The following is a 27,762-nucleotide window of genomic DNA, read 5'->3' as shown; positions in this document are numbered from 1 at the left end:
ATAAAAACTTAAAATGCACTGTTCCACGTTATTATGCACAACAGAGTTTCAAAGCATTTCACTGGTTAAGAACCGAAAATGCCATTTGTTGAATTTGCAGCACAAGGAGGTCATATTTACTGAAAGCAAAAGCAATTTGAATCAGTAACGTCAGTAACAGGCCAAGTTGCAAGTCAACATAAAATGCCTTCTTTGATATACCCTTCACAATTCTTGCATTGAACTTGTGAGTTTTTGGAGCGTTTCTGCTTGAATTTCTTTGAAGATGTCAGAATAGCGTCCCACAGCTGCTGTTTTGTTGTGATCTGCCTCCCACCCTCAGACTTTTTGCTTGACGATGCTCCATAGGTTCTCAATTGGGTTGAGGTCCGGGGGCAAAAGGGGGCCAAACCATGAGTTTCTCTCCTTTTATGTCCTTAACAGCCAATGACAGAGAGGTAGGTATTCTTTGCATCATGAGATGGTGCATTGTCATGCATGCAGGTCATTTTGCTACAGAGGGTACGGTTGGCTCTTCATATTGTAACATGGAAGAAAGTGGTCAGTCAGAAACTCTACGTACTTTGCTGAGGTCACACACGGCTGACCACACGGCCAAAAGCCCGGACTGTCGACCGCATGTTCAGCGCAGCGCTTAAGGCAGAGGGACTGAGGTTTACCACTGTACACTTGCACAGCCTCACAGGCTGGCATCCGTTACAAATGCAGTCGTAACGGTGTCCAAAGTGCGGCCGTCTTAGCATGTCTACACAGGTTTCTTTACAAAATTTAAAAAAATAATAATTCAAAGTTGCCCCAGAAACCTTCAATTTTTCAACATACAACATACAGCTGGTCTAAACTGAGACGTTTGGTATGATACCGCTCCAAGATGGCCGCTTTATAGCCGCTCTACGTCAGCAACAGCTGCCTTGGCATAGACATAGACGCCACATCGAGTGGGTTTGTCCACTGCTGCGATAGTCAACGTCGCCGCCATATTGGATGTGTCAAGGCTGCGTTGTAAATGGTAATGGTAATGGTTCAGTTAATCTTGAACATGCACACAAGTTACACTGGAGCACATCACATCACACAATTCACAGTTCCGAATGTCCAAAAAGGAGTCGGAAGAAGCAAAGCATATTTAATCCTACCCCTCATCGGGTTCACATCAGTTGCACTGCATTTGCTCACCTCCTGTATTCCAAATGTACTGCTTGCCTATTGAAGTACCTAGGAAAGTGATAAGGCAATATCACCATATAGTGCAATAATAGTCAAGGTTTATACTTACTGTAAAGCAACTGTGCAACACACTTAATGATAGCAATAAATTGATAATAACTGATAAAATTGTTGACAGAGACACAGTTTGATAATGAGTGAGTATAGTATGTGCGGCATTGGATGCACACAGTGGTTCAGCTGTCTTCTTCCTTTACTTTATAAACATCAACTGCTTGTGCTGTTCCTTGAAATGCATTGTTTGAGTTCCTTACTCAGTCCGTTTCACAACTTGATTCCACATACAGAAATGCTGAAAGGTTTTAGTGTAGTTCGTAAATTAATTCAAGTAAATTTACTTACTTACATAAAAAGCCTTTCTACTAAAAAAATGATGTCAGTGCCTCTCGTTAATACATTCACACATGCACTAATATACTTGGGAAACAGTTAGGCACAAAAACAATGTATTTGATCTTCTCAGATGGCTAAAACAAGAACTTTATTGATCTCACACAGAAGTAATTCACATTACATCAGCTATCGGGCACAAACTCTATAGCTGTTATTTTCACACATCAACTATTTACAGGAGCACATGTTAGTGCTCCTGTTTAATTTTTCTTGAGTAAAATTGTTCTAAAGCAAAAATGATCTTAAACGAGTACAGTTTTGTTGGCTACTCCACCCACCTCTGAGTAGATAATTCATGTATTACATATTGTATATAAGAATACATTTGTGTTTCTTGTGCCTGGATTTATGATTACATATGCCTTGAGTTGTTTTTGTAAAGATTTAATTTATTTTTAGTTCAAGGGGTATCGTTTAAATTAACTGTTTCCCAAGTATACAGGTATTAGTGTGTATGTGTGTAGATGTATTAAACGAGAGGCATTAACTTAAAACTTAAATGTCTTTGAAGAAAGGCGCTTTATCAAAGTAAGTACTTGTATTCATTTACAGCGCAGCCTTGACACATCCAATATGGCGGCGACGTTGACGTACGGTTCAGCTGCTCGATGCGGCGTTACTGTTCCTCCCGCTCGTTAGGTGTCGCTGCAGTAGGATTGCGCCTATCAACACAAGCAGCACGCCGGAGTCCAAACGTGGAGCAGTTTGAAATGTTCTCCTGTTTGAAAGACAAAGTTGGAACGGTTCTCTTACCGGGAGATGAGTTCTCTTTCGATACCGGCGACACCATCTCTTTGACGGACGCCGTGAAGGCGGACAAGGTTGTGTGCGGTCCTGGTTTGAGGCGCAGCGGGGACCGGCTGCTGGTGAGCAAGAGCGGAGTCCTGCGGCACAAACAGCCGAACATGTTCTGGATGGACTCCCAGCAAAAGAGGGTGAGTCTGGACCCCGTTGGCCCGGCTACAACCACATGTCAGATTGCGTTGAAACATGTTACCATCAGCTAAGAGGAAATGTAGTGGACGAGTGTTTGATAGTGTCATACTCAAAGCATGCTCGGACCCCAGTGTGTCTCCTTCCTCAGTACGTTCCCGCCAAGGGAGAGACGGTAATCGGCGTCGTGACGGCCAAGTCAGGCGACGTCTTCAAGATAGACGTGGGAGGAAGTGAGCAGGCATCTTTGTCCTACTTGGCCTTTGAGGGCGCCACTAAGAGGAACCGCCCCAACGTGCAGGTGGGTGTCTGTGGAGGCAAGCATCCCCTCCCCAACATATACACCTGTGACCCCTACTCCTCTGTGTGCTACAGGTGGGTGACCTGGTGTTTGGACAATTCATCGTAGCCAATAAGGACATGGAGGCGGAGCTGGTGTGTGTGGACAGTTCAGGGCGAGCCAATGGGATGGGAGTGTTTGGTGGAGGCGGTCTTCTCTTCAGGGTGTCGCTGGGTCTGGTCCGGAGGCTGCTGGCCCCCCAAAGTGACCTCCGGGAGGATCTGGAGCAGCTCTTTCCCTGCGAGCTGGTCGTCGGCATGAACGGCCGTTTGTGGGTCAAGTCGTCGAGCATTCAGCGGACGCTCGTCATCGCCAACCTGCTGGAGAGCTGCGAGAACATGACGCCGCCGCAGAGATCCCAGCTGTTCAGGAGGGTGGCACAAGGGGCGTTGTAGGGTCTCTTGTCACACATCAGAAGGGGATAGAAAGACTTTGGTCACTGTGGTGGCTGCTTGCAGATGTAAGGCCCGCCCCTTCACATCAAAGAGCGGGAGTAATATCGATTGATTAGCTGCTCAGGTGCTAAAGCATCATGATCTCAATGAGAAGAATAGTCTACTGGTCAGTGTTGATTAAACAATTGATCATCCAAACATTCACAAATATTCATTAAACATTTATTTTCAAATACTTTTAAGAAAAATAGACCTTTTTTTTGTCTTTGTGTGATTTCTCTACAGTAGTTAGTGCGTTTAGCGTGCAGCATGGGGACACAAAGCATTGAGGGAAACACCTGAAGTAACCAAACCACAAGGTGACAACTGCCAATCGGAGTGCGTGTTTACATTCAGAGACACGCCCACATATGAGCAGGAGCGGTGGGCCTGATCAACCAGCCATCTTGTCGATGACATCACAGTGTGGACTGGAGTGGCGGCCTGGCTGGTCACATGATGTGCTTCTGGATGCCGGGCGTGAACTCCTTGGCGTTGGGGTTGAGGCTGCTGCTGGTCTGCACACAGAAGACGGCCGTTTGGCTACTTTTCTCCAGATAAATTTGCCACTACCTGTTCACCCTCACTCATAAACACATCAAAGGGTGCTGTCTGTGAATGTAGCCTCACCGCCGAGAGTGAGTGGTACTGCTCCTGCCGCTGGTTGCCAGGGGGCAGGTCTCTAGACGGGACGAACCACTCCCACTCCTCCTCATCCAGCATCTCCTGGAAACATCTCTCCATGAAGTCCTCCTCCCACAGCTCCTCCTCCACCTGCCGCAAGCAAGGAGCCCATGAAGGGAGACGTGTGGCGCCGTGACGTCATCACAGACAGGTGTCACTTACCTGCCTGTTGAACTCCTCCTCGTGCTCCATCCACATGTACTCCGCGAAGGGGTTCTCCTGAAGGCTGCTTAGCGTGACGTCATTGCTGAGGGTCATGTTCGAGGTGACGTGGCTCAGCCTCGGGTCTTTCATGTCACCTAGCAGAGGCAAAAGTTAGCCACATAACCCGCCAAACAGACGAGCGTGACGTCTGTTAAAGCGTGTGAGTCGTCAAATAGAATGTTGTTTACCTCACAAACGACTTGTTTCTGCAGGAAAAACAAACCGTCAAGTCGAGCTCTCCTTGGACTGTAATGGCCGCCAGGCTACTGTTTGTTTACTTGGTGGCGTCATGTAGCGCGCGCTTATGATTGGCTAAATCACAATGTTGCCTTCACGGACCAACCGTCCATAGAAAACAACCGTGGAGGAGCGTCGGACAGAAGATAACTTCCTTATCGAAGAGTTTTTTGTGTAGGAATAGATCGTTTTTGACGCATAAATGAACAGTATTTTTCAAAATCAATACAGACAGATATCTTAAACGTAGGTGAATACTGCATAGTAAAGTCAAAGAGTGCTTGTGGTCCGTTGTAAAAGCAGTCAGACTTTCATTTACTTGATATCATTATTTTTCATTTGTACTTATAGTTGCTCCCGCTGTTAAAAATATTGAATAAAGTAGTTGATAAATAACTTATGTCAGAGTGCACGTCATTTCTGTAAGCTGCAGTCGTATTATTTACTGTTCTGGACTCGTGGGCCTATGTGGCGTCAATGACAACGAGATCTCGCGCGACTTCAGCTCGAATGCGAACCCAATGCGTTCGTTCGAAGCTTCATTTGGTCGAGTGGCTAGGTAAGAATGTTTAACAATTATAGCGTCGTCTCTTTAGTTACTCAACTTACAATTGCTGTGTTAATTGAAGAACACTTTGTACAACATATTGGAGAATTGATTGAACTAGCCACCCTCATGAAGTCATGGTTAACAGGCGTTTCATATTAGCTAAGGCTAACGTTAGCATTGGTGAGCTCAAGCTCAGTGCTATAAATACTAATATTTTTTGCACTGTTGTATATGCGCACACGCCAGTGAAAAGTGGGAAAGGAAATGAACCAGGGCATTATTAGTTACTACTTGTTAGCCTAGCTGCTTATTAGGAGAGCTACGTTGTAGCCTAGCTACATTTGTTAGCCTACATCTACTTCAGCTTAGTTATTGTCCATGAACTGATGATCCATAGTGAACAATCCCGTTGTTGGATCAATTGTTTTTCTTGCAAGTTATTGATGGATATGTTCTTGCATAATTCATTCTTTGATCACATGACTCTCCTTTCTACATCAAGTTTCCTTTATTGTCCACGAGGATATTATGTATCTTCCTCCTCGTCTCAGCTTCAGTCTGACTTTTGGGCCTGCTTCTTTAGCTAACTGTCGCTCAGTAGCTTCCATGGCTGTGTGCGTGCACGTCAAAGTGTTGGTGGTCTTTGTGGACACGAAGACCACAATGTCTACCTGTCCTTCACTGTTTTTCAGGACTCCACTTCCCTCTTTGCTCCAGACTTGAATTTGACGGGATCCTTCCCACCGGACACATCTTGAACTTTTCTCATCCTCTTGCCTCACAAAACACTTGACACTCGCAAGCATCTCCGCCTTGTGACAGCATGTCTCAGAGGTCGCAGATGGACGGCGCTCAACAAGGCTTCGCCGTGGGTCGGGGGCTCCTTGCCGCTGCAGAGACTTTAAACTTCGGCATGAATCAGCTGGTGGGCGGGGCTTCAGGGGCGGGCGGTGTCATGGAGGGCCAGGAGGGCAGCTCCCGTATGTCCCGTGGTGGTGTCGGCGGCAATCTTGGCAGCACCATGAAGCTTTTTGCCAGCTTGGGGCTGTCGCCCTCGGATCTGGATGCTCTGGCTCAGATTCCCGAGGAGGACATCAGTGTGGAGACTCTTCCGCAAATCATCATGCAGCTCAAGAACCGTAAGGGGGACATGGGGCGGGGGGCAGCATCCTCCATGTCCTCAGATAAGTCCTACAGAAGTGGTGGTTGGGACAATGAGGGCAGGATGGGCGGGACGTCTTTGGGTCAGGGTTCTGGCCCATCAGATTTTGGCTTCACTTCGCCACAGGAGGTCTCCCTCAGCCGCGGGCTCGGCCTGAATTATGGAGGCGGGAACAGAGGGAGGTACCCTTCTGAGCCTTCACGTCACGACTCCTACGGCAGCCTGCAGGGGGCGTCTCTGTCCGAGCCTGGCTTTTTGCAGAGGAGGAAGGGCTCCCCGTCAGAAGGAAAAGTCCAAGACTTCTTGGGAGTCCTGCCCCCCATGTTTCCCCACGTGTGCTCACTTTGCGACTTTGATGTGCATTCCACTATGGTGAGTACCGCCACACCTACTGACGCAGTCACACGGGACCTCAGAGTCGCTTCTTCATCCTGTTTGTCCGTTTCCCGTCATGACCTTTTGTCCTTGTACACCTAATGCTAAAGCACACTTTGTAAACACAACAACACACAGCCGGGAACACCAACACGGTTGCCATGGCGAAGTGAGCGATTGTGCTGATTGTGTGCGTGTGCGTGCAGGAGTGGAACCAACACACAAATGGCTTGCGACATGCGGAGAACAGACGAGTGCTGCTCAACATGTGAGTGTCTCACACACACGCACATGCACACACCCTTTGTATTGACCACCTTGTGACCCTGCAGGTATCCGGAGTGGGACCCCAGTGTGTCTTCAGGCAGAAGGTAACACGTGCACACACGTCACTCAACATTTTTAAGGATCATCATCATGTTCTCTGTGCCCCATCAGCCTCATGGAGTCCACCAATATGTCTGCTGGGCTGCTTGGACCACCCCCCTCTGGGCCTGAGCCGGCAGCAGGGATGATGTCCAATTGGGGTGAGACACTGCCCTTTCCATGATCACAGGACTGGCTGCTGTCATCCCTCAAGAAGAATATGTAGCTACATATACTGACTGTGTATGTGTCAGGTTCAGGTCTGGGTCCCGGCATGTCAGGGAAGAACCTGTCAGGACAAAACATGGTCAGTGTGTGTTTGTTGATAGTCCACCTGTGTGGTAGAACATGAAGAGTTTCATGAGGCAGATATGATTTTGGTGATGGAAGCTGTGAGATGTTTCCACAGATGAGGAGCAGAGTGGTGGTGGTGAAATACGACAGGAAGCCCCTCAGCAACAAGACTTTGTTCGCCTTCACCGAACCTTTCGGGCGTCTGCGGGAGCACCTGATCCTGAAGAACAAGGTAGACTTGACCACCACTCAGCTTGAAAGCTCACCTTACCAACAGGATGCACTATAGTAGTCTTAGAACATTTGGGTTACTAGATGAAGAAGTGATATTGAAGTGGCTGAGCGATCAGATCCATGACGATGTCTATGTCCTCGTTTGTATCCACAGGCCTTCTTGGAGATGGAGCGTCACGAGGAAGCGCAGGACATGGTCAACTACTACCAGCTCAAGCCGGCTATGCTCTATGGGAAGCCTGTCACCTTCTACCTATCCAGACGACTGATGGCTATTGAGGTGACGCCACCGCCAGGACACTCCCACCTCTGCTGCAAAGTTCTGGACACGCCTCTTTTGTCGCACCTGTAGAAAGACCAGCGCTCGTCAGACAGGGCTGGCGACAGGCTGTCCTGGGAGGGCAAAGGACGAGGCAGTAAGGTTGTGTACTTCTCTGACCTGCCCAGAGAAGAAGACCAGAAGGAGGAGCTGCTGACCATCGCCGCTCGCTTTGGCGTGGTGGAGAAGCATCTCTTTTTCACCAACCAGGTGACATGCGTTGACACACACACACCCTCGCGGTCACTTCCTCCCTACATTTAACTAACACAGTTGCACCCGCCAGGCGTTTGTCCAGTTGGGAACGTCGGAAGATGCGGAGATGATGGTTAAGTACTACAATGTCAACCCCCTCACCATCAAAGGGCGAGACATCCGCATCAACATCTGCACCAAGTACAAGACCCTCAAGTCAGTCAAAACACCTGGTTACCATAGCGACACTTCAACCTGAATAAAGGGCTCAGGTTCACCTTTCTTCCTCTGTGACACAGCATCAATCGTAGACAAGAAGCTGCGGGGAACAGTCGTAGGGGCGGAGCCAACAGCACCCACTCGGCACCCAGAAACACCTCTTCATCGCCTTCCAGGAGCAGAGACGATGAGCACAGAGCCAAGTCTTCTTCGGAGGATGAGGAGGACAAAGAAGGGGAAGAAGTGTCAGGAGTGGTGGAGGGGGATGAGAATACAAGTGAGGCAGGTGCAGAGGGGGTGGAGCCGGAGGAAACCGAAGAGGGCGTTCAGGAGAAGGTGAGACGTCCAACGGTAGAACTTGTCAACCTTAGCTGGACCAGTGTTCTCAAGGTGACATCATCCCAGGTTCCTGATGATGAAGACGGTGTCACGAGTGAGACTCCTGCCGATGTGAGTGGTGCTACCGTCCAGCCTGAGCAGGGGGAGGAGTCAGAGGAGCAGAAAGCAGAAGCAGGAAGTGCTGAAGAACATGAGCCTGAGCAGGTAGCCTCTCCAAGGGGACATCTGACACAGTGTTGTGAGGTCAACGTCAAAACTTAATGCATGACTCAGCAGGACCAGAACTTCCTGGAGAACATGGAGGAGTTTGTGACGCTGGATGAACTCGCTGATGAGGAGGAGGAGCTGGCTGAAAATGAAGGACAGCAGTCTGATGGCATAGGTACGCCCGTCACATGACTGATGAAGATGCTTGTGATTCATCTTCTTTTGTCTTCTTCCTTTCCCGCAGACACGTCCAGGAGAGGGGTATGTATCTGTACGACTTCTGACCCTGCTCACATGCCCAGTCAAGCAGTGTTACCTGGCCAACTTCCTGTTTAGCTGAATTTGAACGATGGGACGTGACCTGTGACCATTTCTCTCCTGTCAGGGGCTAAGGGTGGTCAACATCCTGGGATTCAGACGGGGATACAACTTCTTGGATGAGTTGCTGGGACTGGCCAAACCTTTTGGGAAGTTGGTTAGGCACCTGGTCCTGGACCGAAGACCTGAGGTAGAGTGGACCACTGAGTCACAGACTCCCTTGCTGACAGCGTAATGACCAATGAGCTCTCTACTTCCTGCCAGGCGTTCCTTCAGTTTGCCAAAGAAGATGAAGCGCGGGCAATGGTGAAGTTTTACAACAGGAACGTTTCCGCGTCAGTATGCGGGCGCCCGGTGCGGGTCAACCTTTCCATGACCTACCCGACCATACAGGTGAAAGTCGCCTGGTTGTGAAGTGCACGTCTGCCAAAACTCATTGGTGGTGGACTGACTTGACTTTTGTTGTTCTTGCAGTACGGCGTCAGCAGGGTGGTGTACGTGGGTCAGCTGCCCAATAGCAAATACTCCGACGAGGACGTCTTCAAACTGGCAGAGCCCTTTGGCAAAGTCAGAAAGTACTTCCTGAACCGCATCAAGAGAGAGGTAAGGCGCGTCGTCGATGGTGGAACAACTCACTGCGCACTGACTGAGTGGATCGAGCAATGGTCGTCTTTGTGTTAGTGTTTCCTGGAGATGGAGAGGGCAGAGGACGCGTATGAAATGGCCGAAGCTTACAAAGCCAACCAACCGAAGTTGAATGGTAGACGACTGCTTGTCTATGTGAGCAGGAAGTACACGCAGCTCAAGTATGGGTGAGTCCTACTTGTTAAGTGTGTACCGCTACCTCCTGTTTAGTTGCATCTCCACATCAGTCAGGTGTTGTGGTCTGCTCACTCTTTGTGCAGACATCAGTGTCTCAGCGCTGCCAAGAGGGAGACGAGTAGCTCGCCTCCGAAATCAGCCAAACGTCCCAAAGAGGGACCTCCTGCCAAGAAAATCAAGAAAGACAAACCCAAGGAGGAAGGGAAGCAATTTAAACCTCAAGAAGATGAGGCAGTCAAGGAGGAAGAGGCGCAAAAGGAACCTCAAGAGGAGGTGGCGGACAAGGGGGAAGAGCAGCAAAAGAAACCTCAAGAGGAGGAGGAGGAGCAGCAGCACATGAATCCTCAAGAGGAAGGAGCAGTCAAGGAGGACGAGGAGAACATGATACCTCAAGAGGAGGCGGTGGCGGTCAAGGAGAAAGAGGAGCACATGAAACTTCAGGATGAGAAAGCGGTCATAGAGGATGAAGAGCAAATTAAACTTCAGGCAGAACAAGAGGAAATTAAACCTCGGGTTGAAGAGGAGGTGCCGAGCCTGAATCAAAAGACAGAAATGGACACCACAGAGAAGATTCCACGTGTCCTGGATCAGAACCAGCAAGTAGGTCCATTGTTTGTGTTCATTCAGATTGGTGTAGAGATGGTAAAATGAGCCCGAAGCCTCGAAGCTTGTGTCAACCTTGCTGAATCACACTGCTTCGGAGCTTGTGTCGCTCTGCAAATATCACGAGACCGATTACATTTGAAGCTTCATAAGTCACAGCGCGTACTGATGGTTCGAAACGGACTGGTGGATGTCATTACTTTGACGGATTATTTTTCCGCTAAGTTGTGTATATATTAACCACCAAGCAATTTAACAATGCTGGCTTGTAATGAGAGCATTGGCAATGGGACCTGTGTTTCACTCCTTTTACTGACATAGATTGCTTTGACTTCACCCTTCCACCAGATGTCGCTCATGTTGCTTTTCACTGAAGCACCAAAGCTCTGAATCTGTTCTGCTTCACACGCCCATCTCTAGATGGGTGTGAATGTATTGACAGACTAGGGTGACATTGGTACTGTTTGCCTGGTCCCCTGAAGTGCTAAACACAGGTGTGTCATTGTGATGCAGCCGACAGAGGAGGAGGTCGCCATGGAGACATCAGCCGATGAGGACAAACGGAGCGTCGCTTCTCTACCGCTGCCGCCATTTAACCCCAACAAACCAATTGGTGAGCAAACAGCAACAAAGCCTTCCTGGTTATCGTGGCGATCTAAATGAGTTTTTGTGCAGGGCTGGAACACGTTAAGATGGGATATTACTGCCGCGTCTGCCTCCTGTTTTACTCAAACGAGGACATGGCCAAGAAAAAGCACTGCAGCAGCCAGACGCATTACGACAAGCTACAGGTGAGGCTTCGCACGACACCGCGTTAACATGAAAAGATTGGGTCAAATGTCACCTTGATGTTTGTTGTTCCAGAAACATCTGGAAAAGGAGAAAAGCAAGGCGGAGAAGAAGCGAGCAAAGAAGACTGATGCGTGACCTCATTTTTTTCAACCGAAGAGTTTTGTGTTGATTTTTTTTGTTTTTTAATAATTTTTGTTTAGACGCCGACCTTTGACATTTGTGTTGCCCATTAAAGGAGAAGGACTCTGCTTCCACAAAATAGCGACATACATTGTTGTCCCCCTAGCAGTCATGTGATCCTGTCGCACTTCCTGTAGGTGAAATATCTAGAAGTTTGAAAAAGTTTCAGGATGTGTTCAGCCAAAAAGACTGGAAAGTCAGTAGGGTTCAGCATTGGTGATTCTGTTCATCGTTGGAATGTTTTAAGAGAATAAATGTTTTACACTCTGAAACTCGTCACAAAGCTTTATTGTGAAAGGTTTCATTAAAGTGTGACATGAAACGTAAAAAGTTGACGAAAACAATTCTTTCAGCTCACAGTTTTCATCTTTTCCTGAAATGACAACAATGCTGCTTACAAATGTGCACTTAACAGACACAACACCATATTTGCTTCTGTTGCTTGTTATCGTTTACCTGATACTTGTCGTGGTGCTGGCGGCTGCTGCAGTGTTGCACTTTGGCCTCGTCTTCATCAACGTAGATGAGCTGACACAAGTTGCAAAAGTATCCGACCACCGGACGCACAAACTCGGTCCCTGCAAACAAGCAAAACTTGTCGATCATCTCAGCTCTTCAATAGAGGTTGAGGAAAGATTCCATTTGAGCTCTTACCAACGGGCTGGAGAGGTGGTGGGGCACTTGGAGGTCCATCGGCAGCTTCCTGCAGGCACAACAACATTGTCATTGTGGCAGCTCGTTGACGGCCCCAAAAGTCACAAACAACGTACCTGATGCGACTTATCCGCCAAAGCAGCTGACTGTGCTTCAGAGGGGTTCTGACCATGTTTCTCTGAACTTTCACCCGATGTTTGACTTGTCTTTTGAGGCACCGAGTCGATCTCGGGGGGTGCTTTTCTTGTCTCACAGAAGCCATCTTCTCGACTTCGGTCCTGTTTAGAGTCCGTTATTTCAGTCTGTGGGATGGCATTGATGTCCTCTGACGCCTTAGAGGAAACACCTTCTCTCTCTGGCATCTCTCCACATTTCTGTAGCGCATCTGCAGTCTTTCTGGGCTCAATCTTCTGAAACTTACCTTCCTCTGACTCGGTCTTCAGAGTCTTCTCGCCTGCTGAACTATTCTCCTGACCTTTCCTGCCAGATGACTGCTTCTCTGACTTGATCTGCTGACTCTTCCCAGACTTGGACTCACTCTCTGAAGTGTTTCTGGATGCTGATTGTTTCTCATGTGCCTTTCTGATTGACTTTTCCCTTTCTTCCTCCTGGCACGATCTGGAGGACTTTCTTCTGTGTTGGGACTCTTCTTGGTCTTTTGTCCTGGAGTCTTTGTGCTGGTCGCTCTGCCTGCTACTCCCGCTCCTGGGCTGGTCTGGGTCGTGGATCCTACACCTACACACACAGGATGTTAGCGCAGTGTGTTTGCTGCAGAGACTGATGAGCCACTCGTGGTGCTGACCCTTTGGTTAAGCGTCGATATTTGTTGGAGATCAGGACGACAGTTTGCGTGTTCTTAAAGAAGAAGTTGAGTTCGTTGGCGACTCTGACAGCCTCTGCAGTATTCGACATCTCTATGAAACCCTGAAAGACAAAATGCCATGTGGCAATGAGTATGTAGACACAAGTTAAGAAGGGTCAAATGTAGGCGGAACCCGTGTAAGTAGACACCCCTCAAACTGAAACTAGCCATTGCTTGCACATTTACTTGACTTTGTCCAGAGAAATAAGGAGAATGGAAAGGGGTTTTCAACGTATGTCAGTCTGTTCACATGGTTTGCGTCTTAATACCACCGCAGCCCGCAGCGATCCATGCGTGCAGTGTAGTGTCTTAGGCAGCGTGCTCCTCCCACTTACCTCCACACTGCGCAGGCGTGCCAAAACAAAAACCATCTCTGCCTGGTGGGGCTAGCACGTTAAAAAGCTTGAATTTAATACGTCATTTGAAGAATAAACACGAAGTATGGTGAGTTTTCGAGGTTCATAGTGTACATCAGTCAAATGGCAGCTTGCCCGTATGTGCGTGACCGTCAGAAGGCTAAGCTAATAACCTGAAAAATAACTGTCGACATCAACAGACCTATCTTTTATACTAATAGCCCCTTTGGCGCTCAATTTTTACAGATTTGACGTGTTGGGAATGACTTAAGCGGGTTCCACTGTAAAAAGGTCAACATTTTTCAAACCTTCATTTGGCCGTGCAACAGGATGTAGCGGACCTGCCTCCCCAGTCCCTTGGACAGATTGATGAAGCTTTTGGCGTTGCAGTAGCGCAACGGCAGGTTGTTGAAGAAAACCACTCGAGACACTTGCTGGAAGAGCACAAGAAGAAGCCTGTGAGCGACTCGCCTCGATACAAACCCAACAACAAACAGGAAGTAGGCGCTCAGTACCTGCGGGTCATCGTCGTCATCGTCTTCACCTGTGTTGTGATCATATGCCGCATGAACGACTGGTTTTTCCACGGTGATGCATTCTCCTGTACTCACTGGGACCTCCGCTTCCTGCTGCAGGCACACACACACACACACACACACACACACACACACACACACACACACACACACACACACACACACACACAAACACACACACTAAAAGGTCAACGTGTGTTTCCAGCAGTCATCTGCAGGAATCCTTTCAAAGTAAAATCACAAGTGGCCGGCAAGATTAACGGTCCCAACCTCATCTTTGGGCTCTTTGCTGTTGGAATGTCGCTCTTCATCACACTTCCCACCATCAGCCTCACAATCCCCCTCCTCCCTTTTCTCACCTGAAACCATTTTCAACTGTCACCTTTTTGGAACTAATACATTCAGCTGCAGGTTGTCTTTTCCGAAGAATATCTACCTTCAGGTCCAGGCCAGTGGTCTTCCATGTCAGCTTCTTGCTCCTTTTCCATTTCTTCCTCAGCTTCCTCCAGCGTTTCCATGTCATCCGCCTCCAGGTCCTCTCCATCCTCACCCATCACCTCCATTCCCTCAATGTCGCTCTCCTCTTCGGAGAAGCTGAGGCAACGCATTTGACACGTATATGTTTTAAGCTGCTGTTTGCCTTCATCAAGTCCAATGTGGACTTTCTCTTTGCAAGCCTCAAATCCTGTCCGCTGCCAGACATTGTGCTTAATACGCTTATACGCGACAGCACGTGATTATCCATGACACGCTATCACCCCGGCAGGCTTTTATTATGAAAAACATTCCAGGAAGTGAGTCATGACAGCTTGGCATGATTTGATGCGTACGTCTGTCACGGATGCCAGCTGGTACGTTGGCAAACTTCACTCCCTGATTCCTTCAGAGTCGCGCCACACATCGATTTGAAAGCCAGTGGCTTGTAGCTCAATGCCTAGCGCTCTCAACTCTCATTCGGTGGACCGTGGTGGTGTGCGGGGGCAGACCAGACGGGTTACACAACCTTGAGACAGTACAGTCATGGCCAAAGGTTTTGAGAATTACACGAATATTAATTTCCACAAAGTCTGCTGCCTCAGTTTTTAATAATGGCAATTTGCATATACTCCCGAATGTTATGAAGAGTGATAGGATGAATGGCAATGAATTGCAAAGTCTCTCTTTTCAGGAAAATGAACTTAATCCCAAAAACACAATTTCCACTGCATTTCAGCCCTGCCACAATAGGAGCAGCTGACATCATGTTAGGGATTCTCTGGTTAACAGAGTGATGACAAGGACAAAGGCTGCAGATGACTCCGTCATCCTGACTGAGTGACTGTAACAGACTGGAAGCTTTAAAAAGGGCTGTGGTGCTTGAAAAGCTTGTTCTTCCTCTGTTAACCATGGTTACCTGCAAGGAAACGCGTGCAGTCATCATTGCTTAGCACAAAAAGGGCTTCACAGGCAAGGATATTGCTGCTAGTAAGATTGCACCTCCACCAACCATTTAGCAGATCATTAAGAACTTAAAGGGAGAGGTTCACCATTGTTGAGTAAAAGGCTTCAGGGCACCCAAGAAAGCCCAGCAAGCGAATGGGCTGTCTCTGAAAGTTTATTTAGCGGCGAGATCGGGGCACCACCAGTGCAGCGCTTGCTTAGGAACGGTAGTAGGCAGGCGTGACAGTGAGGCGTAGACTTTTGGATGGTGGTGCCATGGCCTGGTGTCAAGAAGGGCGCAAAGAATCCACTTCTGTCTAGGAAAAACATCAGGGACAGACTGGTGTTCCGCAAAAGGTACAGAGATTGGACTGCTGAGGACGTTTTAACAACGTCGTTTTCTCTGATGAATCCCCTTTCTGATTGTTTGAGGCATCCAGAAAAAAGCACCCTCCGAAAGCAACTTCTCCCAACCATCCCAGAACAGTTTGGTGAAAAACAATGCTTCTTCCAGCATGATGAAGCACCTTGCTCCAAGGCAAAAGTGAGAACTGGATCTGTGAACAAAACATACATACTTTGTCTCCATGGCCAGGAAACTCCCCAGACCTTAATCCCTTGTGGTCAATCCTCAAGAGGCGGGTGGACAAACAAAAATCTGCAAATTGTGACCAACTCCAAGTATTGCTTGTGCAAGAATGGGCTGCCATCAGTCAGGATGGGACCCAGAAGTGAATGGCCAGCATGCCACAGGGAATTGAAAAAAAAAAAGACATCAACACTACAAATACTGACTCTTTACATAAACTAAATGTCAATCTCAATAAAAGCCTTTGACATTCCTGAAATACTTGTAAATTACATTTCAGTATGTCATGGTAACTTCTGACAAAAATATCTGAAAACACAGAAGCAGCGAACTTCGTGAAAACGAATACTTGTGTCATTCTCAAAACTTTTGGCCATGACTGTATTTGGACTGTGAACCACAGTCCTCAGTCTTTTTTAGGGGCTGTGGTGGATCGGCAAGCACCAAGTGAATCAACGTGATTCCAAAATAAAACCACTCAAAATGTGCAAAACCTACTCGTCCAAGATGCTTTGGTCTTTGTCATGTCCGTCTTCTGAAGGTTTTAGCAGAGCTGCAGCAGAAGCAGAACTGGACTCTGTGGACCAGGACAAAGGATCTTCATACAAGACCAATGCGACTTGGTTCATCATGAGTCCCCCTGCAGAGACTGGTTCTTTTGAATAGAACTGGTCTCGTCCCTCAGTCGCTTTCCTTACCAGGCTTCTCAGGCTTCTCTTCTTCTGTCATCTTGGAAATGGAACTGCTGGACCTCTCTTGGAACTGGGACTTGGCCTTTTCCTCCCTAGACTTGGAGCGGGCCTTCCTCTCCTTGGACTTGGACCTGGACCTGGCCTTCCTCTCCCTGGACTTGGACCTGTGCTCTTCTTTCCTCCTCTTTCTGGACTCATTGGCCAGGATGTCTTCATGTCTGCTCCTCGTCCTCTTGTTTGATTCTTCTTCATAACGCTGAGCAGATGAAGCTTTCCTGGGGGTGGGTGAAAGGGTGGGTCAGTCAGCTGGGACAAAGTTGGACTGTGACGTCGCACTCACGTGAGACTTGAGTATTCTGCAGAGAAGGAAACTTGGAGGACTTTGTCATTGATCTTCAGGGTGTTGGAGGAATAATAATCTACCAACTTCTGCGCATCCTTGAGACTTTTCATCTCAATAAACGCCTGAAAAGATGGAAGATGTGGTAAAGTTGGAGCAGGGAGCTTTTGGCAGCGCTGTGTCGTAAAGGTGCGCTCTTACCCCACATGGCAAGAAGAGCGTGTAGAAAGGCTGGCCGAAGCGTTTGACGACACTTAGGAGGTCCGACCTGTCGTCGTCTCCTTCTGGCGGCGGTGTGAAGTGGAGTACGCGACAGTTCTGATCAGACAAACAAACAAGCTGAAGAGAAGCATCGCCGGGCCTTGACAGACTTGGTGTGATTGGCCAATCAACACGCACCTTCACAAAGTTGAAGGAGTTGGAGATGCTAAAGCCAATTTGCTGGCCGTTCACATTTGGAGGGCTTTGGCTGTGGGACTTCACCAACTCCTTTGCCTGGTCGGCAGAGCCCATCTCCAGAAAGGCCTATTGGGAAAAGTCAGCAGCAGAGGTGTGATACTCCACAAAAATGTAAGCCAAAGCAACTGGATTTGTTTTTGGTGGTTAAAGCGTTTTCACCCAAAGTTGCCACCGACACAACTTCTGTGGATGACAGACAATCTACAAGTCCACGCTTGCCGTGTACGCACTAGTGAGGCAAACACAAGGATGTTGGTGATCTTGCCGAAGGGTTCTGCCAGTTTTCTGAGGTATGACTCGTCCACAGACTGAGCGGGAAACTTGACGCACACCACATTGCTTCTGTTGGCCGCCTGGAAGAGTGAGCGGCGGATTAATCAGACGCAGGTTTACTCCAGGGTGACACGGACGTAAATATCTTGGCTGCGTCTTACCTTCTTCGCCACAGTCTTAACGGCACGCGACTCTAGCGGACACAAGGAGTCCAATTCACATAATGGAACAGAATGAGCATGTTGCAAACTGACTTACTGCTGTGGTCTTCCCTCTTCTTCTCTGATTGCTTGCCAGCACTTCAAAGACAAAGCCAGCGTTAAGACCTGCGCTCACTTGGAGGACATGAGCTGCATTTGCTGACAAGCTATCCACCAACGGTGTCTATTAGCTTCTAGTTAGCTCGCTGAAGTAACTTCTCAGGGCACTGAACTGACTGCAAGTGAACTGTTCAGGACGTCTGAGAAGACGTTTCACCTCATCCGAACAGGCTTCATCAGTTCTTGCTCAAAGACTGGGTGGGACAAACACTAGTCAGACTAGATAGGACTGCTCTAGTCTGAGAACTTGGTGCAAGGACCACTCTAAAAGGAGAAGGCATGTCCAGACAGGAATGGTTTCACTCTTAAGTAGTGTCAAATGGCGGTCGTTGGGATACCATGGAGCGGGGCCTCTACCCGCCAACGATGGTCATTTGGGTGGCATCGCCTTCGTTAGCATTCCAAGGTGGCTGTTCCTTGTTTATTTGTTCGAGATGACTGAACGACTGAATGTTTTAGGAAGGGATGAAAGGGAAGCATTGTATGTGGGAGAATGGTGGTGTCGCAGACGCCCCCCGTTCAGAGATGGCTTCCTTTCTAAGACGACCTGAACAGTCCAGTTGCGATGGATTCGGTACCCTGAGAATATAATGACCTGGATGAATGAGAATGAGATTGACTGGCTGAACTAACCTGTTGACGGTCTCCAAGCGGCAGTCCCACATCGGAAAGCTGCGGAGAAAAAACGACAGCGTTGACAGTGAAGCTACTCAAGTCGAAGCGCCAGCGAAAGACCAGTCTTACCGCTGCAGTAGGCCGAGTTGTCTAGCTGCATGGTGGGGGTTGTTGATGTGCTTGTTCCAGTTCTGAAAAACACAATAGCCACATGTTTTGTGCGTCCTCTGACATTTGGACTCACCACAGGCTGCACCTTCTCAGACAAGTACTTTCCCAGCATCCCCTACTGGGCGCCAAAGAGGGCATCCATCAGAGTGAAGGGGGTACTTACCTTCTCTGAGAGTACAGTGACATTACACAGAGAACACGAGTACGGGTACGTCCCAGGAGCTGTGCCATGGAAGTCCTGTGCTTCTCTTTTGCAGGGCATGGTGCACCTGGTGGGCTCATTGTAATAGGCGTCAGGAAGACCTTGTTCCCACCCAGTTCTCAGTTGGGGCTCCATGGGAGGCACAAAGAACCTGTTAGCTGGGCCAGGCAGGGAGAAAAGGGAGGGAATGTTTTTTGCTGGTCTTCCTGGTTGGGCATCTTCCCCAGAATAGGCCGGCCAGGTGTCCATGTCGTAGTAGGATGAGGATGGTGGAGGGGAGTCTCTATGGAAGACAGAACCATATGTCCTGGGACTCCACCGGGGATCCTGCCAGTCCCTCCAGTTTGTGGGTTGATTTGCCGAGCTTGGCAAGTGAGACCAAGAAGCAGGAGGAGGCTGGAACGTACTTCTGTCTGATTTAATCTGATGGAGGAGTTGTGGCAGCGACTCCACAGTCAAGGCGTCTTCAGGAAGCTCAGCAAGGAGCGACAAGTCATCGGACTCCAGACCGCAGCTGCTCAGGATGCTGTGAGCGCTGAATGACGGCGAGCTTCGGGATGAGGAAGACAAATGATAGGAGGAGGATAAGGGCAACATTCCAGACTCTGAGCGGGACCTGTACAAATCGTGGTCTGGCGAGGGGCGACGGCAGTCTGAAAAACTGGTGGATCCCAGAGAAGGCCAGAGGTCGGCGTTGGACAGAGGTGGTTGGTGGCGCTGGTTGCGAGACATGGCAGGAAGCGGACGCGGACACTGTAGACAGAAGTGCCAGGGAAGAAGACTGAGGTGAAAACATGACAGGAATCAGTGAGGCAGGGGTTGGGGGTCTTGGCAGGAGGGGAAGGCCTCTGTGGTCCACTTTTTTTTAGCTACAAGATTTCTAGAAGAACCACACCGAGCAACAGTGAAAGACTGCATGGCAGGACCGCCGTCAAACCTGGAGAAATGGTGGTGAGGTTTCTTGTGTCATCAACAACAACAACAAAAAAAAAAACGCTGAGGACGCCACTCCTCCATCGCAGCCATCTCCTCACACAACCAGAGTAAAAACTTACTGTGACGTAGGAAGACGTGATGCTGCTCAATATAATCAGTGACATAGCCGTGACATGCAGAAGTTCATTTGATCAAGCAGATGCCATTTTGAACATACATAGCTGGACACGAGGGCTTGTCCCTGACCCACCGGCATAAGGTTAATTGAGCTGGAAAATGAAAATGCCTACGTTTTTATTTAGAAGTTGTTATTTTTTTGCTTATGTATGTATGTATGCATATGTACACCTTTATTTTTACTCGGTTTATGAATTTACCTGCCCACACTAAAACAAAGTAAGAAATAAAGATTGACACAGAATGCAGTGTTTTGATCAAAATAATAAGTACTAAGTATTTATTTCAGTGAAGCCAGGTAAAGCTGATCACTGTGTTTAAGGACTATAATTTGAATCACCATGACGACACCAAAAATGCAAAAAAAAAAGAAAAACTTGACTGGCAACAAAACTGACACGGTTGTCTGAAGCTTGCTGCAAAAACAAGGTTGATTTCAGAAGGGAAGCGACAGGCCAGACAAGCTGGGCTAAAAATGTTCACTGACATGTTCACCTCCAAATTTCAGCCTGTGTTTGGACGTTGCCACGCGCGTGCCCCAGTCGGCCAGCGTACAAAACTTTCCTGTCCGACCAAGTGTGGAAGAAGACAAAGAAAGAGTCGGTGGAACAAAGATGACCAATACCAATTAAACACCCACTTATAATGAGCATGCACACAGCGACCATCCACAACACCGAAGTATGTATTCACTACTGCACTCGTAAGTGATAACTAGTCACTTAGTAACGTGGGACACAACACGAGGTAAGTTTTTTGTGACTGTGTTGTTTTTGTGTTGAGCAAACCAAACATGTTTGAGACTCAGGTAGCATCATTAGCCTAGCACACTAATACGCATTAGCCTGTGAGCAAATTTAACGTACCTGAACAATAAAGACTGCCCGATGTCAACGGGTCATGGCGGGCGTGAAACTGCTTAAGACGTTAAAGTGCCATTCAAGTGTCATTTAATCCACGATACAATTAAAGAATGTCGCGAAACAAAGCTAGTGACGTTTCGGTTGTCTTTTCCTCGCGGCCGACGTCATATTCAGGTCAGACAGCGCTCCCAGTGGTGAGGAGGGACAACGGCCACTGGACGCGGTACACTATAATACTGTACGTATGAGGTGGAGTAGCAGACACCCAACGCATTCTCAAATTTAAACAATCGTAAATTAATACAAAATATGTCAATAAAACCATTAAACTAAATGTTTACTGATACTAACAAAATACTGATACTAGCAAGTATCTGAATTTGGCCACCAGGTGGCGCTCAGAGACTTGTATGCAGGGGCCAAAGTGTTGCAGGCGGTGATAATCTTTTAAAAGTTCCACGAACACACTTCAGTTATGTTTACCACTTTAAAGAATGATTGATTTGACTAGGAATTGTAATTGAATTGTTTTTATTACTCACCAGAAACACCAAACAAAGTCACACTCATGAACGCCATCAACATGCAACATGTTTCATTCCAATTCGCACACACACGCACACGCACACACCCACCCCTCCTTCGGCGACCGCCGCTATCACGTTTATTCGTAAATGATGCTGAACTATAATGAACTCATGACTTCAAAGGTAAAGCTTCATTGCAAAAGTTTCCGCTGGACACAGCCGTGATAGCAATTCTGAGTCACGCTTAGTGATGCTGAATGATACTGAGAAATGCTGGGTGATGCTGAATGATTATAATTGATTATAAATTATGCTGAGTAATCCTGGGTGATGCTCGAAATGTTGAGTGGTGCTAAAGATGCTGAGTCATGCTGAATGATGTTGGATGCGACTGAATGATGCTGAGAAATGCTGAGTGATACTGATTGATGCTAAGTCATGCTGGATGATGCTGAAAAATGCTGAGGAATGCTGGGAAATGCTGAGTGATACTGAATGATACTAAGTGATGCTGGATGATGCTGAAAAATGCAGAACATGCAAGTGATGCTGAGAAACGGCAAGAGACGTCGAATGAGGCTGAGAAATGCTGAGTGATGCTAATGATGCTGGATATGGCTGAATGAGGCTGAGAAATGCTGAGTGATGCTGAGAAATGCTGAATGATGTTGATCAATTCCAAGTGATGCTGGACGATGCTGAATAATTCTGAGTGATGCTGAAAGCTGATAAATGGTGACTGATGCTCAGTGATGTTGATTGATGCTGAGAAATGCTGAGTGATGTCGAATCATATGGAATGATGCTGAATATTGTACATTTCTGATGCTGCCCCCCAAAGGAAGGATAGCGGAGAAGCGGCTGGCCCCACCTTTGCTCCGTGACCTTTCCACAGAACAGCGAGGTAGAAAAAAAGGCACATTAAACAGGCTGTGTAAAAGGGATTTTGTGGTCACAACGTGTTGTGTGTGTGTGTGTGTGTGTGTGTGCGTGTAAAAGTCCTTGCCGTTAAGAATGATGGGCGTAAATCAAACATGGCCTTTGTGTAAAGTTACTGTGAGAGCTGATGACTGGCCTGTTGCCGGGCAGATGTTGACAACATGATTGTTAAAATGTTTTCCAAACTTTTATTCTGGGAAAGTGACTGAAGACGGCGTTCCTCAGGGTGCCATGTGAGGTCCCACCTTTGCCTCCCTCACGCCTCACCTGATGGAACATTGCACATGCATTATGGGATGGGGTGGGGGGCTTCATGAATAGATGATCCAACATGCAAAGAGAGGTGGACAGGAAGGTCATCAATATTCCATGATGGAGGAACTGTCCAGCTACGTCGGCTTTTGGGGAACTTTGGAGGGAGGGGGCGGAGCTGATTCCCTGCTTTGCTTCTCCTTCACGCCTTCACTAGCAAAGTCAGTGATGTCACTGTCACGCCACGCCCTCATCCTGTTTGCAGCGTGACACACGCGGCACTCGGGACGTCAGGACTGCCATTAGAGGACAAACCAACTTCGACCTCATTAGAAACTTGTTCAAACTCAGTCCGTTGGGGGCCAGACCCCCCTGCTGGGAGCTGTCCTACTCAATCAATGGCTCGGTGCACGTGTGACATTTTAAACATGAAGATAACATGTGTTTGCGTGATGGCACGCCGGGGGCGGGGTCCCTCTGCAGGAGGCCTGTGTTCCTGTTTGCAGGAAGTTTGTTTGGCCCGTCCTTAATCAGCTGATGTGTCCAAGTAGCCGTCCTCTGGGGATAATTAGCGTGCTGTTGGAAGAGGACATTTGGATGTGTTACCGTGGATACGAGACATTTCCGTCTCAAACATTTTTTGACATTTGTTTCCCGCCGAGAGCAGCGTCTTTAATAATAATCATGTGGATGCTTCTACATTATATATGGAAGTTCGTTACAGCACTTAAAGCTTTCTGCCTCATTTCCTGCACTCCTCCTCCTCCCGCTCATCCCGGTCCTGGTCGTCGTCCGGGTCGTGCGGCGCTGTGGAAATACATGTGCATCAACATAAATGTTTCAGCACACTGTTTTGTCTCCATGCGCGTTGTTTAGTAGAAGTCCAAAGTGAAGCTGCTGATTGAAATTCTACTGAAATATTCATTGTACACTTTTGTCACATTTTGTCATTTCAAGCTAAGACAAACTGCAAATATGATTTTTTAACCACAATAAATCATTCAAAGCACGTTTATGTTGAATTTATGGATTTCGACATCATCCCAACCCATTTAACAAATATGCCACATTCACACATGCTGTGCTTCTGCGAACTACCAATCACAATATGCATTTTTTTATTTACAATGTGAGACTTTGAGGAAATTCCCTGTGGATGAAAAAACTTGGAGAACAATGGATCTATCAAGTCATAGCAAACACTGATATCTGTTGAAGCTAATATTTTGGTGCATTCATTATATAGTGGAACCTCCGTTTTCGTCATTAGTCCGTTCCAAAAGGTCAGGAACTGAAGCAATTTTTTCCAGAGGAAACAATATGCATCCATCCATCCATCTTCTGTCCGCTTATCCGAGGTCCGGTTGTGCGGGCAGCAGCCTAAACAGCTCGTCCAGCTCTTCCCGGCGGATCCCGAGGCGTTCCCAGGCCAGTTGAGAGAGTCTCCCCAACGTGTCCTGGGACTTCCCTTCGGCCTCCTACTGGTCAGACGTAGGAGGGGAGGGAGGCGTCCGGGAGGCATCCTGGCCAGATGCCCAAGACACCTCATCTGGCTCCTCTCAATGCGGATGAGCAGCGGTTCTACTCCGAGTTTCTCCCAAATGACAGTTCTTCTCACCTTATCTATGGGGGAGCACCACCATACGGATAAAACTCATTTCAGCCGCTTGTACTCGCGATCTTGTCCTTTCACTCACTACCCAAAGCTCATGACCATAGAGCGAAGCTAGGAACTAATGTAAATCCAACTAATCCTTTCAAAATGTAACCTGCCTGGTCCGGATAGACCCGCGTTCCGCAGAATTAGAGTCGAGAGCGCTAGCCATCGAGCAAAAAGCCCGGACCATCACGTCGATGTCCAGCGCGACTATTAAGTGTCAGGGGAGTGAGATTTACCAACGTACTTTGGCACAGCTGCACCTGCAGGCATCCCTAAAAACCTCATCTGGGTCACTCAACCCGACCTACCTATTTCAGCGCTGGGCTTGAGCCAGCATCTGCAGAATGAGAGTCTTGAGTGCTAGCCATTGAGCTAAAAGCCCGGGCTGTCAAGTCAATGTCCAGTGCGACTGTTACGGTGTCAGGCAGTGAGGTTTACCAACGTACTGTGGCACAGATGCACCAGCTGGCATCCGTTTCACAGAAATATGAACAAGAACCAAAATGATAGTTTTACATGCAGAAAACAACGCACAGTACGTATAAATGATGAATAAATAGTAACAATGAACATGCAACATCACTTTTACCTTTCTTGAAGACTTGTTGGTGAATACGGTGAATCCTATTGTGACAGACGCTACCTTCGTACTTTGCTAGGAGTTCTTTCTTGCATTCGGTCATGTTTCGCAACTTCTTTAACAAAGTTTTGCACCCATAAAGAATAGAAAGCACACAGAACACTCAGACATACGCAGTGCACTTGAACACCTCATCAGCGCAGGGTGCCCAGTGCTTATTACGAGGGGGAAATCTATAGAAACTTCCTGTCTAGATGTTTCTAGTCCTGAGCAGTGCATTGTGGGTAATGTAGGCAGCAGGCATGAAGTAGACGAAAATGCGCTTCATCAGACGAGTGGCGGCGTGTTAGTGTGCCGATTCTCACGATGATGATGATGATGACCACACAGTCATTATCATCTACCACAATCCTGTGCTCCAACTCTAATTAGCGACTGATTGCATGCTTGGCATGAAAAATGTCATTAACAACAGACAACGCTGCCAAACTAAGCAGCCGCCGCTACCGCTGCCGCCGCCATGCTATTTATGTGGCGCGCCCATCTGAGTGCGGGAAAGCAAACAGCGGCAGAGTTTGGGCTTCAAAAGCAGAGAAGTCCCCCCAGAGTGCAACGCCTCGCTGTAATGGCGGCAGCGATGGCCGCCGCCTCGCCAAGAGAGGCCCTGGGGACACGCCCACGTGTTGTCACATCCTTCTGAACTCACACCAGATAGAGGAAGACGGCTCGGCCACGCCCACCCGAGCTTCTCAATTCACGTGTCATCGGAGAAGAAAAGTTTGGTACAAAGAAAGAACATGCACGCCATCACGCGTCGCAGCTCACAGGTCAACACTCATTTCTACTAACATGATATCACCATGTTGTACATTGATTGGTATCACACAGTAACATAACATGATATGTACAGTATGTGAATCATGATATATACAGTATCATATCACATACAGTATATGTACAAAACTAAATCACAGGAACATAATATGACATACAGTATAGTTTCATATCACAAAGTAACATAATAGGATATACAGTACACTGTATCATATCACACAGTAACATGATATATACGGTATCATATCACACAGTAAGATAAAAATATGGTGTAAGCATATGAATCATCTGATATTATATACAGTATCATATCACACAGTAACATGATATATACAGTATCATATCACACAATGAGATAAAAATATGGTGTAAGCACATGAAACATCTGATATTATATCCAGTATCATATCACACAGTAACACTGATATACAGTATATAGTATCATGATCATACGGTACCATAATATTAAATAGACAGTATCATATCACACAGTAACATAAAAATATAAGTATATGAACCAAATGATATTATATAGGGTTTCATATCACACAGTAACATAATGATATACAGTATGTTATCATAATCATATGACATATACAGTAACATAATATGATGTACACAGTCAGTGAATAACAACATCTATTCAGTTTTTTCAAAAAAAAAAAAAGATGTTCTCTGAGCTTTTGTGGGAAAAAAACATGGACATCTGGGAAGTTTCCTGTGAGATTTCCACAATAAAAGCCTTTGTTCAGGGGGTGTGTACGAGCGGGGGAGGGGTGAGGCCTCAAAGACAAACGGCAGATTGATAAAAAGACAAAGTGGTCCCGGGACGACTCATTCTTCCTCCTCCCAAATTAAAAACTCCCACACGTTTCGCGGAGAGCCGCAAAGGAAGCTCATGACTCATGCGTTTCCTGATGGCGCGCTCTCAGCACGCAACACAACATGAGACCCTCTTCAGAACGCTTGGGTCAGCAACCAGGAAGTGGCCATCACCAATGGTGGGAGTTGTCTATGAATATTTAGACTGTGCCTCTTACATTAGCGTGTTGTAGATGTGTTCCTAGCATGCTAACCCTTGTTACCTGCTTTCATTTCCAAATTTAGAAGGAACCAAATGTCAAAGGAACAGCTGGTGTAGTAAAATGTGAACAAGGACATCAGTTGCACTCTAGAGGGCGCCCTTTCATACGTGCCGAAGGTGACCTGTGACCTTTTATTGGCCATCCCTCACGAGCCAAGCCTGTGGAAGCAAGATAGTTCCTGATAAAAGTCTTGCTTGTTCATTCAGTCAGTCTCTAACATCTGTCGTCTCTGGGGTGAACATTTCTACGCAACATGGCCGCCTTTAACCACACAGCATATGGACGAGCAGAAGAAGAACAAGACGCAGATGAAGACACCGTTCATCTGTGACCACCAGCAGCTCAGCACGCATGTTTAACTATTGTTTACTTTTAGGTGCAAATGTCACTGACGCTGGATGCTAACCAAGCTAACCAGGCTAAGCGCTAGCTAGCGCTGTGCACACAAATGATATATGGTGTCCACGTTGCACCAACATGGCATCCAGATAGTGGTCACATTGCGTGCACATACTACCAACATGGCATTCACATAGCACCAACATGGCGTACACTTAGCACCAACATAGCATACACATAGCACTTAGCACCAACATGGCATCCACATAGCACCAACATGGCATACACTTACCACAAGCGTGGCATTCAGATAACGGCAACATGGCATCTAGATAGTGGTCACATTGCTTCCACATAGCACCAACATGGCGTAAACTTAGCACCAACATAGTACCAACATGGCGTACACTTAGCACTAACATAGCACCGACATGGCGTACACATAGCACCAACATGACATACAAGTAGCACCAACATAGCATCTACATGGTACCAACATGGTGTACAATTACCACCAAACTGGCATCCAGAAAGCACCAACATTGCGTCCACATAGCATCAACATGGTGTCAACATAGCACCAAGGTGGCATCCACAAAGCACCAACATGGCGTACACATAGTGGTCACATGGTGTCCAGAAAACACCAACATGG

At 47.4% G+C, this 27,762-nt stretch overlaps 4 protein-coding genes across 6 annotated transcripts; 2 read left to right on the top strand and 2 right to left on the bottom strand.

Moving 5' to 3' along the window:
- Nucleotides 1-2,286: 2,286 nt before the first annotated feature.
- exosc3 (exosome component 3) lies at nt 2,287-3,513 on the top strand. The gene is made up of 3 exons (XM_054792091.1): nt 2,287-2,555; nt 2,705-2,854; nt 2,929-3,513. The coding sequence occupies exons 1-3, from the start codon at nt 2,331-2,333 to the stop codon at nt 3,286-3,288; spliced, it is 735 nt and encodes a 244-aa protein (XP_054648066.1). The 5' UTR covers nt 2,287-2,330; the 3' UTR covers nt 3,289-3,513.
- Nucleotides 3,489-4,526, bottom strand: LOC129189907 (polyadenylate-binding protein-interacting protein 2-like). The gene is made up of 4 exons (XM_054792092.1): nt 4,404-4,526; nt 4,174-4,310; nt 3,958-4,101; nt 3,489-3,845 (listed from the first exon to the last, which is right to left on the bottom strand). Exons 2-4 carry the CDS (start codon nt 4,303-4,305, stop codon nt 3,780-3,782), a joined length of 342 nt encoding a protein of 113 aa, XP_054648067.1. The 5' UTR covers nt 4,306-4,310; nt 4,404-4,526; the 3' UTR covers nt 3,489-3,779.
- A 328-nt stretch (nt 4,527-4,854) lies between these two features.
- matr3l1.2 (matrin 3-like 1.2) lies at nt 4,855-11,760 on the top strand. Of its 2 annotated transcripts, none has more exons than XM_054792087.1 (22): nt 4,855-5,011; nt 5,695-6,536; nt 6,746-6,807; nt 6,872-6,910; nt 6,978-7,066; nt 7,160-7,212; nt 7,315-7,431; nt 7,588-7,713; nt 7,786-7,962; nt 8,039-8,163; nt 8,247-8,502; nt 8,572-8,709; nt 8,779-8,887; nt 8,957-8,973; nt 9,098-9,220; nt 9,295-9,423; nt 9,505-9,633; nt 9,712-9,842; nt 9,936-10,452; nt 10,969-11,068; nt 11,131-11,246; nt 11,320-11,760. In XM_054792087.1, exons 2-22 carry the CDS (start codon nt 5,826-5,828, stop codon nt 11,380-11,382), a joined length of 3,327 nt encoding a protein of 1,108 aa, XP_054648062.1. In that variant the 5' UTR covers nt 4,855-5,011; nt 5,695-5,825; the 3' UTR covers nt 11,383-11,760. The 2 variants fall into 2 exon arrangements, with proteins under 2 accessions (XP_054648062.1, XP_054648063.1); XM_054792088.1 differs by having other exon boundaries at nt 8,782-8,887; nt 11,320-11,759.
- LOC129189905 (matrin-3-like) lies at nt 11,699-21,069 on the bottom strand. Of its 2 annotated transcripts, none has more exons than XM_054792089.1 (21): nt 20,895-21,069; nt 18,877-19,668; nt 18,672-18,733; nt 18,561-18,599; nt 17,866-17,906; nt 17,769-17,800; nt 17,565-17,687; nt 17,275-17,400; nt 17,077-17,193; nt 16,876-17,000; nt 16,542-16,810; nt 16,342-16,420; nt 14,272-14,429; nt 14,106-14,194; nt 13,815-13,928; nt 13,608-13,733; nt 12,884-13,005; nt 12,198-12,816; nt 12,082-12,130; nt 11,884-12,005; nt 11,699-11,800 (listed from the first exon to the last, which is right to left on the bottom strand). In XM_054792089.1, the coding sequence occupies exons 2-21, from the start codon at nt 19,645-19,647 to the stop codon at nt 11,777-11,779; spliced, it is 3,207 nt and encodes a 1,068-aa protein (XP_054648064.1). In that variant the 5' UTR covers nt 19,648-19,668; nt 20,895-21,069; the 3' UTR covers nt 11,699-11,776. The 2 variants fall into 2 exon arrangements, with proteins under 2 accessions (XP_054648064.1, XP_054648065.1); XM_054792090.1 differs by having other exon boundaries at nt 13,815-13,925.
- Between the last annotated feature and the right edge of the window lie 6,693 nt (nt 21,070-27,762).

This window comes from Dunckerocampus dactyliophorus, chromosome 11 (assembly GCF_027744805.1).
Source record: "Dunckerocampus dactyliophorus isolate RoL2022-P2 chromosome 11, RoL_Ddac_1.1, whole genome shotgun sequence".
NCBI classification, from domain to species: domain Eukaryota; kingdom Metazoa; phylum Chordata; class Actinopteri; order Syngnathiformes; family Syngnathidae; genus Dunckerocampus; species Dunckerocampus dactyliophorus.
This window is presented reverse-complemented; position numbering and strand designations above follow the sequence as displayed.

Bases quoted from the DNA above. Each gene is read 5' to 3' on its own strand.
- exosc3 (XM_054792091.1), top strand. From the start codon at position 2,331: ATGTTCTCCTGTTTGAAAGACAAAGTTGGAACGGTTCTCTTACCGGGA. The intron at 2,556-2,704 runs GTGAGTCTGGAC...CTCCTTCCTCAG, and splicing joins TGGACTCCCAGCAAAAGAGG to TACGTTCCCGCCAAGGGAGA. The intron at 2,855-2,928 runs GTGGGTGTCTGT...TGTGTGCTACAG, and splicing joins GGAACCGCCCCAACGTGCAG to GTGGGTGACCTGGTGTTTGG.
- LOC129189907 (XM_054792092.1), bottom strand. From the start codon at position 4,305: ATGAAAGACCCGAGGCTGAGCCACGTCACCTCGAACATGACCCTCAGC. The intron at 4,102-4,173 runs GTAAGTGACACC...TGCTTGCGGCAG, and splicing joins AGGAGGAGTTCAACAGGCAG to GTGGAGGAGGAGCTGTGGGA. The intron at 3,846-3,957 runs GTGAGGCTACAT...TTCTGTGTGCAG, and splicing joins AGTACCACTCACTCTCGGCG to ACCAGCAGCAGCCTCAACCC.
- matr3l1.2 (XM_054792087.1), top strand. From the start codon at position 5,826: ATGTCTCAGAGGTCGCAGATGGACGGCGCTCAACAAGGCTTCGCCGTG. The intron at 8,503-8,571 runs GTGAGACGTCCA...ACATCATCCCAG, and splicing joins AAGAGGGCGTTCAGGAGAAG to GTTCCTGATGATGAAGACGG. The intron at 11,069-11,130 runs GTGAGCAAACAG...GTTTTTGTGCAG, and splicing joins TAACCCCAACAAACCAATTG to GGCTGGAACACGTTAAGATG.
- LOC129189905 (XM_054792089.1), bottom strand. From the start codon at position 19,647: ATGTCTCGCAACCAGCGCCACCAACCACCTCTGTCCAACGCCGACCTC. The intron at 18,600-18,671 runs GTAAGACTGGTC...TTTTCTCCGCAG, and splicing joins CAACTCGGCCTACTGCAGCG to CTTTCCGATGTGGGACTGCC. The intron at 14,195-14,271 runs GTAGATATTCTT...AAATGGTTTCAG, and splicing joins CCACTGGCCTGGACCTGAAG to GTGAGAAAAGGGAGGAGGGG.